We start from the raw sequence: 10,083 nt of genomic DNA on the forward strand, positions 1-10,083 counted from the left end.
CATGGTCTCACCACACTCAGCATCAAAAAATGCTTCCTTCTCTAGGGTCTGAATCTCCCTCTTTTAGTTTAACCCATCCCCCCTTGTCCTGTCCCAACAGCCCCTGCTCAAAAGCCCCTCCCCAGCTTTCTCAGAGGCCCCTTGAAGCACTCAAGGGCTGCACTAAGGTCTCCCCGCAGCCTTCTCTGCTCCAGGCTGAACACCCCCAACTCTCTCCCCTGTCCTCACAGCAGAGGGGTTCCAGCCTTCAACTGTGTTTGTGGCCCTCTTCATTCCATTGATTTAAAAGCACTAAATGAAGAGTGAGCAGCACAGCCCTGGTTTGCAGGAGGCTCCTGTTTCATCCCAGACTTTTTTTCTTCCCCTTTTTGGGCCAGTCTGTGCTGCTGGACATGTGGCTGGCACCTTGTACACTGCCAGAGGAGTCTTCACAAAGATGCAGAGGCTAAATCCATGCGTAGTCCATGGGGTTTTGCAGCCTCTGAGCTTGCTCAGGTGCTGGGTGCTGCCATCCCTCTCCAGGCCAGGCTCCTAGTGTAGCTGCCCGGAGCGGATGGGAACGAGGGATGATTTAGTTAAGGCAAATGGCCTACTGGGTCAGGCACCCAGTGTCCCCCCGAGCAGCAGGTTGCGTGTGACAATGGTCTGTGTTACTGGGGGGATGCTGGTCCTCGAGGGGAAGTGGGAAGCTGCCGCGTCAGGCTGGCTGGTGGCTTTTACAGCTCTTTTCTCCCTCTTTTATACATCTCTTTCTCCTTCCCAAGTCCCTGTTGGCAAACCTCTTCCCCAGTCATCTCCATGCTGAAAGGCCTTTCTGCGAGTGGAGCCAGTGCTGCACGTCTCCCTGGACGATTTGCCTTACGCAGCGCAGCAGGGACATGAAGTAAATGATGGCAGAGGACCTGATTTACTTTGTTTTCCTCTCCCTGTGTGTCTTTGACAGGTTACAGCCAAGACTGCCTTCCTCTTTATCTTACCTCAGTATAATGTGAGCGTACCTGCAGCAGGTAAGAGATGCTTCTGTGGCGGATACCACAAGGGGAGGTCTGCCCCAAATCCTTGCTGCCGTCTGGCCTGGGCTCACCCTCTGCTGATGCATGTTACTCAGGCTCCTGGCTGGTGGTAAAGGTGATTTTAAAAACAAGATATTTGGGGAAAAACAAAGTTTTAGTGGCTCAGCTCATACAGGTCGTGTCTGCAAGCCCTTGTGCTGCCGAGGTTGGAAAGAAATGCTTTCCAGAGGGTTTTAGGTCTTGCTCTCTGCCCTGTTTCTGCCATGGTCAAACTGCTCCTATGTGCTCTGCAGGGTGACTATCCTACTCCAAGCCAGGTCAGGCAAGATCGAATTGCCTGATTGCACACCCAGAGCAGCTCTGTGCCCGGCCGAGGAGCTGGAGGGATGCAACTCTTTGCTAAGCAGCGTGGGCTGCTTCATTTGGGGGGAGGGGGGGGAGGAGGATGGCCCACAGCATTCCACAGCTTATGGTCCTGATCATAGAGTTACAGCGTCACAGGCTGGTTTGGGTGGGAAGTGACCTTCTAAGCTCACCCAGTCCAAGCCCTTGCAGGGGGCAGGGACATCTGCAACTAGAGCAGGTTGCCCAGAGCCCCAGGGTCCAACCTGACCTTGAATGGTTCCAGGAATGGGGCTTCTCCCACCTCTCTGGGCAACCTGTTACTCAAATCTTATTCATGTACCTCAAATCTTAGAAATCTGGAGTGAAGCTTTGTTCGAGGGTAAACAGGGCTGGTGACAGACAAGTCACTTCCCAGCACTGACATTAGGAGGGGATGGTCAGGGTAAGGCAGAACAGCAGCTGAGGGTGGGCTGAGCTTCACCTCGTGATGCGGCGTGTCATGGAGACGGCAGCTTTCCCCACTCTGCTTCTTCCCCACAAGCTGCAGGGCTGCAAACAGGTGCCTGAATGCTGATGTCTGGGGTATTTTGGGTGCTGCTGGGTCTCCTGTTTCTCCATAAGAGCAGAGCCTCCTGTGGGTCCTATTTCTCATCTGCCAGCCCTGTGCTGCTGTCTCAGATAGCCGAAGGCGTCTTCATTTAGGCAGCTGGTTTGACCCACCGTTTGGTATCTTTGCAGATGGGGAGTTGGTCCAGTATCACTATGGGCTGAAAGATCTGGTCACTATCCTCTTCTACATCTTCATTGCCATCATCCTGCATGCGGTGGTACAGGAGTACGCCCTGGATGTGAGTGCTGTTCGGCATCTTGAGTCACCAGAATATCTCAAGTACTACGGGGGGACGTGGTTCTGCTGCAGTTAAATGCTCTGCTAGGGGTGGTCTAGGAATGAGGATGTGATGAGTGAGCCTTCATTTCTGGAAGCTGCTTGGGATGGAGAGGAGGATATGGAGGAACAGTTGTTGACCCGGTGGCTCATATTTTCTTGTTCCTTTTCTCTCCCTTTGCTCCTTCCCAGAAAATCAACAGGCGTCTCCATCTCTCCAAGGTCAAACACAGCAAGTTCAATGAATCGGGGCAGCTGGTTGCCTTCCACCTCACCTCTGTGATGTGGTGCTTGTACGTCGTGGTGACGGTAAGGCAGGGGCTGGCTCGGCTTTGGATTCCCTGATTTGAGGTTCCTGTAGCACAAAATCCCAATGGCAGCAGCGAGCCCCCAGCCAACCTCTGGGCCAAGATGGGCCCATTTCAGCGAATTTAGTGTTCAAGTGTGGTGGATCTTCCCAGTCATTGAGTGAAATCCTTTTGCTTCATGCAAGGCACAAGTAAATGGGTTATGAAATATTTTTGGAGCTGCACCCTCGAAGTCCTGCCTGGCCCTGTTGTCTCCATCCACTGCTCTGGGATCTGCTTCTTTCTCAGCCTCTTATTTCCCTCCTCATTTGCATTCGGTGCCTTGGGGTTTTGAATGCCCTTTGCAAAGTCATGGAGCTAACAGGCAGATGTTGGTGGTCCCTCACTTGGCAAGCTGGCAGTGAGGGGAATGCTGAGAGCAGGGAAACCACTCCACGCCTCAGGTTGCATTGGGGATGTTTCAACCCAAAACTGCTGGGAGAAAAGTTCAGAGTGAAAACATTTTGCTTTGGGGAGGAAGAGGGAGGGAAGAAGAACAGCCATTGTTGGAGAGATCTGACTATTCTGGCAGTGTGATGATGATGCTTTGCTACTGGTGGCCGTTGAGATCCAGCTGTGGTTTCCAGCAGTGCTGGGGGTGGATGCTAAGGGGCAGGTCCCTCCCCACTGCTCAGGGGGTCCTGCCCGCTCCCCTTGGAGGACCACTACCCCCTTCCAGGCCAGCATTTTTGAGCATCTGCTGGCCCTGTTTCTGCCCTGAAGAACAATGAGGAGGGAAGCTTTGGTAGAATAGTCAATGCCACTGGCTTTGGACAGCCATCTCCCAGTGCCAGACCCATCCGTCACCATCTGCAGGGCTATAGCCTTCTGTCCAAATTTTAGCCATGATGGGATCCCCAAATACCCTGCATGTGCAGAGCAGGTCACCCTTTGCAGCACTTGCACTTTCCTTGGCCTCCCCCAACTGGAAAAAGGGCTTAGGCCGACAGGGCATGGACAACGGGGACAGGTAGGTGCTGGGCAGGATGAAATTCCCATGCCAGCATCTCTTTGCAAAGCCCAGTGCAGCAGGGCAGGAGCTGTGCAAGCGTGGAAGAGAAGGGAGCCCCATCCTGTGACCTGCTCTGCATGGAGGAGGCTGTAGGTGAACACAGGCAGGTGGGAAATCAAACCGTTCAATGCATATTGCATTATTTTTGTAGGCGTTTTCTCTTCCCCTTTCTCCTCAGAAGTATTTCTTTTTGTTGAAATGATACTCAGGTTGGAAATGCTAGTGGGGAAATGCCCCCACGGGCCATGCACATATTTGACTTGGAGCTATGCTACCAGCATCTCAGCCCCACACCTTCCAGAGCATCCCCCTTGCATTGCCCAACCCCCTAAACTTGGGACCTTCTGAGAAACCAAGCAAGCAGCCTTCAACCCCCAAACACAGCAGGATGCTGGAGACCCGTGCTGGAGACCCAGGAGTGTGGCTGAGTTTTGGAGCACTGAGCTCTGGCTTGTGCAGGGGACACAGTTTTTACTGCAGGCCGAAAGCACTCGGGTGTCCTGCCCAGTTCCTTGTTTTGCTGTCGCGTCAGCCTGCCCTGTTGTACCCATGCACTGCCTGTTTCTCTTGCTGAAGACTCGTGTCTTCTCTCTTTTTCAGGAAGGATACATAGCAAACCCCCGGAGTTTGTGGGAAAACTACCCGCATGTTTATCTTCCGTAAGCACTCGCAAGGGCATTTTGTTCTCAGGCTGACCGCTTCCTTCCTCTGTACGGTTTTCCCTGTGACAGGGAGCGGGGTGCTGACAGTGCAGAGCCCTTTGCGTGCACCCCGCTGCAAGGGCCCCACAGTGAGATCCCAGGGATGGGGCATATCTCCCCCAGGGAGGGTGTTCCCTGAGAGTTTCCTCCATGAGGAAGGTTCTGTGGGCTTGGTTGCTCATCCTGGCTGTGTCCTGCCTGGTGCCCGTGTCCTTGGGGTCCTGCCACGTGCTGGGCTGGCTCATACTGTTCCTCCCAGTTAAAGATGTCCCTGCTCACTCCAGGGGGGTTGGACTAGATGACCTTTAAAGGTCCCTCCCAACCCAAACCATTCTATGATCTCTGTGTTTCAGGTTCCAGGTGAAGTTTTTCTACCTGTGCCAGCTGGCATACTGGCTGCATGCCCTGCCAGAACTCTACTTCCAAAAAGTTCGCAAGGTGAGAGCCGGGTGGGTGCTCCCACGTGCCCTGGGTGGCTTGCCCACCGGATTTGGGGATAGCGAGCTTTGGGAGAGGGCTGGTGAAGAGGGGCAAGAGGTTAACTCTGCTTTCTGCCCTGCCAGGAGGAGATTCCCCGGCAGCTGCGGTGCATCGCGCTCTACCTGGCGCACATCGCTGGCGCGTACCTCCTCAAGTGAGTCAGCTGCCTCGGCATCCCGTCGGATGGGGCTGAGTGGGTCCTCTTGCAGCCTGGGTCTCCCAGGAAGCCTCAGAGGGGTGGGGGGCTTAAAAAGTGAGTGTTTCAAAGCAGATGTATTGAAGCTGACCGCCTGACTGCGGGCTGCAGGTCAAACTGATTTCACAGACGCACAGAGCTGATTTTGACGGGGTTCAGTGACGTTGAGTGAGTGCACAAGCTGGTCCCTGTTCACAGGGCATTGCAAAGCAAATGTTAAACCAGGGACCCAAAACAGAGGCTGAGGGTTGCATCTTCCCTGGGTGTGGGAAGCACCCTGGGTGCTCTCCCAGCAGCGAATGGCACAGGCAAGCTCTTACACTTCCTCTGAGAGTGTGCAGAGAGCAGCAAAGGCAGCGATGAGGTCTTCGTGTGGAGCCATCCCAGCTCTGCTGCTGGTTTGGGCCACTTTGATGTTCTGGAGACAGGGATTTCCGCCACTGCAATCCTACCCCAGCTGCTGTGGAGGGGTTCTCCTGTGGGCTGGTGCTTGCTGCAACTCAGGAATGGCAGGGGAGATGCTGGACCAACGCTGACCAGCCCAGTGATGTGTTTTTCTTTCTCTTCCCTTCCAGCCTAACCCGCTTGGGACTGATCCTCTTGCTGTTGCAGTACTTGGCCGAATTCTTCTTCCACATGGCCCGGCTGGTCTACTTCACCGATGAGAACAACGAGAAGCTGTAAGCAGGCGAGCCGGTCATGGCTTCCACCCTCTGGTCCCCAGAAGAGCCAGCTCCATGATGGGGGAGCTCGCTTTCACCTTCCAGCTCAGCGCTGGAGGCTGCTCCTGCTGACGCCTCTGCTTGCCCTCCTGCAGGTTTAACGTCTGGGCTGTCGTGTTCGTGGTCACCAGGCTCTTCACCCTCACTTTGTATATCCTGGTCATTGGCTTCGGGCTGCCGCGGGTGGAGAACCAGGCCCTCGAGCCTGAGAAAGGGAACTTCTTCAGCTTTCTCTTCAACAATATCCTCTTCAGGTAGGAATGTCCCCCCACCGTATCTACTGCCATGGTTTTGAAATGCATCCTGTCACACAAAGACTGAATTGTGAAAACCTCTCCCATATGTTCCTTGTTTGTGTTATCCCGGGGTGGTTTTTACTGAGTTTGGAAATGTCAGTGGGAATCTCATCTAGGTTCCCTTCAGGGAAGGTGCTAGCGAGACAGGAGGGTGTGGAGGGAGTGAGGCGGGGTTAAAGGCTACAGAGCCACAGCAGACGGGGGGAGCCAGTAAATAAGTCGCTTATTGAGTGAAGTTGGATAAAGGACGAGTGGAAGCAGGTACTCAGGAAGGGTTTGCAGGCTGTCCCTTCTGTACCCGTAGCTGCTGTTATGGGGATGCAGTCAGTGAAAACGAGTTTCCCCTTCAGCCTGGATGGTTTTTGCTGCCTGTTGATGCAGGAAGCAGGAAGTGGCATGACTTCCTCATGTCTTACAGTCCATCCATCAAGACTGGGAGCTTTTCTCGCCCATACAGCAGCTGTATGTTCACTTCAGAAGTTGCTAGGACAGGAGCCTGGTCATACCCAAGCTTTTTGAAGCCATGGACTACTGTCACACCTGAGGATTTGGGGGACTTTCTCAGCTCCCTTCCAACCACATCCACCTTCTAGTTGTACAGAACAGCTGGGGACTGCTGACTTTGACCATGCAGACTGTGGTTTGGACAGTGCTGACTGAGATCACAGAACGGCAGGGCTTGGAAGGGACGTTTGGGGGATCATCCAGTCCAACATCGCTGCTGGAGGAGGGTCACCCAGAGCAGGTTGCCCAGTTTGGTGTCCAGGCAGGTTTGGGATCTCTCCAGAGCAGGAGACTCCACAACCTCTCTGGGCAGCCTGGGCCAGGGCTCCCTCACCCTCACAGCAAAGTTTTTCTTCCTGTTCAGGTGGAATTTCTTGTGTTCCAGTTTGTACCCGTTGCCCCTTGTCTTGTCACTGGGCGCCACGGAGAAGGGCCTGGCCCATCCTCTTGACATCTGCCCTTTAGATATTGATGAGCATTGATGAGATCCCCTCTCAGCCATCTGTTCTCCAGGAGATGATCCTATTCATCCATTCCTGCCCTGAAGTCCTAACAGTCAGCAATGCCCTGAGCACCCAAGAGCTTCACAGTGAGAAGGGAAAGGGAAGTACTTGCCCTGAGCTCAGGGAATGGCAGAAAGTTGAGATGGTGGCTGGCGGGAAAGAGGCTGTCTCCAGTGCTCGGTGCAGCCACCCAGGGGGACCTTGGCCACTGGCCCTGGTGTGGGCAGAAGGCTGGGCTGGTGGTGGCCTCGCTCCTCTGTTCTCAGCCTGCCTCTTCTCCGCCCCTGCCAGAATGAGTGTGCTGCTGTTGGTGTGCCTCTTCCAGGCCTCGGTGATGTGGCGCTTCATCCACTTCCAGCTGCGGCGCTGGCGGGAGTACTGGAACGAGCAGAGCAGCAGGAAGCGAGCTGCCGCCGCCGGCACCAAGCAGCAATCCAAGCCGCTCAAGAGGGACTGGGGTGAGTGCCATGGGGTGGCACCATAGGAGGCATCAGTCCTGTGGTTCAGCATCCCTTCGTGCAGGCTGCACGAGGTGCCTCCTGCTCTGTGCTAGGCCCAGGCGGTCCCCAGCAGGGTTGTGCCATGGTGGGGGCTTTCCCCCTGTCTACAGGCCAGCCCTAAGAGAGTTAAAGTTTTGGCTTGTGCAAGGATAAAGTTCTCTCTCTCCATCCCCAGGTTACCATGAAAATGGAGTGGTGAAAGCAGAGAACGGCACCTCGCCACGAACCAAGAAGCTGAAGTCGCCATAGAAGCAGAGCCTTGTCTCCTGGGGAGGAGGGCGAGATACCAGGACTAAGAAGCAGCCCCTCCTCCTGGTCATCACAGCATCGTCTTGAATGGCTTGGAAACTGGTCATCTTCCCAAGGTGTCTCTCACTCTCCTCCCTTCTTTTCTTGCTCTTTTGAACCATTTGCAATAAAACCAAAAAGCTCCCTTTCCCCTGCTCCCTTCCCTGGTAGGAGCCTTTTCCAGCCCTCCTGGTTTTGCCTTCCCCTGTTTCATTGTAAATCAGCGTGCAATGTTTTGTTTTGGTTTGGTTTTTTTATTTTAGTGTTTGGTTATTTTGGATTCTTGTTGCAAATGCATGATAGATGGTTCCAAACAGTCTTTTTTTTTTTTTTTTCCTACAGCGTGTTCCTCCCCTCTCTCCGTGGTGCTTCCCTGAGCCCTGCAGTCAGGGCCAGGGCAGATTGAAGGCACCACGTGGCTGTTATGGGAACAGGCTCCTGGGGGAATGCGCTGAGGCTCTATGACCCTGAGGCTCAGGGGTGCTTTTGGCGAGAGTTGCCTCTCCTGGGGCACGTCTGGCCAGTACTTGGCAAGTGCTGCAGGATGGTGGTGCTGCGAAGAGAGACCAGTGTCTGAGGGAGGCACCTCAACTATGTCTTTTCTCATGGACTTCTGGTTAAGTGGGGTTCCTCTATCCCCCAGTTTTGAGCTAATTTTGGAGAGCCAGGCAGTGGAGAGGGGAGAGAAGTTCCCTCTTCCTGTAGGAACCACCTTCCAGCGTTTGCTTGCCGCAGCTCTTCTGGTACAGCTGGGTCCCTCTTACCCTCTTGGCTGCAGGAGTTGAGCTGCCCTGTAGTTGTTCCGGACCTCCCAGCCCCAAGAGCTGGGCTTGGGGCTCTGCAGTTCACAGTGCCTTGTTGCGGGGCAGCAGTATCCTCAGGTCCACGTGAAACCTTGAGTCCTGCTCCACTCTGAGCGCTTGTCTGGCTCCTGCCACCCAGGCCCTTTGCTAGCTCGTGTGTGCCTTGTGGATCTGGTGTTCTCATGGCTCATGACCACGTCTGGATGAGCAAACTGGCTGCTGCAAAGGGGTTTGCATCAACAGGACTTGTGTCCCTTGTGTTGTCACCTTAGCCTTCCTCATCCCTGCCTTACCAGTCCAGTTGTGCCATCAGCAGCAACCAGCTTCCCTCTTTGTTTCCAAAGGATACAGAGCTTGTATCCACCCAAGGTGCTATCAAATGCAGGGTTTCTCCCAAAAAACCCAGCCCCTTCATCCCTTTCTGAGCTGTGAATGAGATGACAGGGAAGGGGAAGGAAGCTGGGGCTGCAAGGAGCAGCTCGCATATTAGGAAAAGCCTGACCTGTGACGCGTAGCTGATGGCAGATGGAGTTGTCTCAAATCTACCTCAGAGGCCATCTGTTGCTGCAGACCACTTTTCCTCTTGCTCCTGCCTGCCGCCACCTGTACCTGCTGGCAGGAGATTTGTGGGAACTTCACATCCCACCAGCTTGGTCCTCTGCTGTCTCTTTGCCTGGGGAGCAGCATCTCCTGCCCAGGGTTTCATGGGTCAGTGCCAGCTCGCTGAGCTTCTTTGGGGTGCCATGCACCAGTCTGGATTTGGTAGGCATGCAGTAGACGGGCATCTCCCACCCCACAGCTCTCCTCCGGGATAGTTTCTGTAGCTGGGCTTTGCTGTTGGTGCCTCTTGTGCAGCGAAGTTGGCCGTAGCTTTAGCTCTGCTTCAGCACAGCAGGAGCAGGCGAGCAGTGGCGAGAAGAGGGGGAACAGGGTTGGGGGAATCTGGGGTGCTCTTCGATAAGAAGCCAGGATTGAGGTCCACCTTCCTTGCAGGTGAGGGAGGCACATGATTCTTAGCATGCCTCTTGCTCAACCCTTTGGGCAGCTGATCTCTGGCTCTCCCCAAGTGCAGTTCTAGCTTGAAGGCTGGCGCAGTCATCCTTTGCATTGTTCATGTTTTGGGGAATGGGTGACAGTTGATTTTCTGCCCCTCTTTGAGTTGGGTTGGGTTTTTTCCTTCTTTGGTAGGTGTCTTTTCTCCCTTCCTCTGCCTCTCCTTGCTGAGCTCCAGCTAATGCTGGGCACCAGCGGCAGAAAATGCACAGGGACGTGAGGACAGTTGGTCACATTCCCCTTGTTCTTCTGTCTTCATGACCTCTGAGTGTCAAACAAGATCGGCAGGAGAGGGGTTCCCCCTTTTTCAGGGCAACTGACGAAGGAGATGTCAGTGCAGAGCCCTTGCGATTGCTCCTTGTAGCCCTTGCCGGGTAGAAAATACACTTTTTGGCTCAGAGGCAGTGACAGTACCTGGTGCAATGTGATGGAGA

General features: G+C 54.3%; 1 protein-coding gene across 1 annotated transcript in view; it reads left to right on the top strand.

Annotated features, from left to right (window-relative positions):
* TRAM2 (translocation associated membrane protein 2) overlaps nt 1-7,976 on the top strand; it is a gene marked incomplete at its 5' end in the record, with an annotated part of 10,768 nt that extends 2,792 nt beyond the window's left edge. Inside the window, 10 exons of the mRNA XM_010140364.1 lie at nt 944-1,007; nt 2,097-2,206; nt 2,437-2,553; nt 4,204-4,262; nt 4,658-4,742; nt 4,868-4,938; nt 5,556-5,660; nt 5,798-5,956; nt 7,297-7,463; nt 7,681-7,976. Of these exons, the coding sequence (XP_010138666.1) occupies nt 944-1,007; nt 2,097-2,206; nt 2,437-2,553; nt 4,204-4,262; nt 4,658-4,742; nt 4,868-4,938; nt 5,556-5,660; nt 5,798-5,956; nt 7,297-7,463; nt 7,681-7,754 (1,011 nt within the window). The remainder of the gene's footprint in view (nt 1-943; nt 1,008-2,096; nt 2,207-2,436; nt 2,554-4,203; nt 4,263-4,657; nt 4,743-4,867; nt 4,939-5,555; nt 5,661-5,797; nt 5,957-7,296; nt 7,464-7,680) is intronic.
* Between the last annotated feature and the right edge of the window lie 2,107 nt (nt 7,977-10,083).

This window comes from Buceros rhinoceros, unplaced genomic scaffold (assembly GCF_000710305.1).
Source record: "Buceros rhinoceros silvestris isolate BGI_N320 unplaced genomic scaffold, ASM71030v1 scaffold27307, whole genome shotgun sequence".
Classification (NCBI taxonomy): Eukaryota; Metazoa; Chordata; class Aves; order Bucerotiformes; family Bucerotidae; genus Buceros; species Buceros rhinoceros.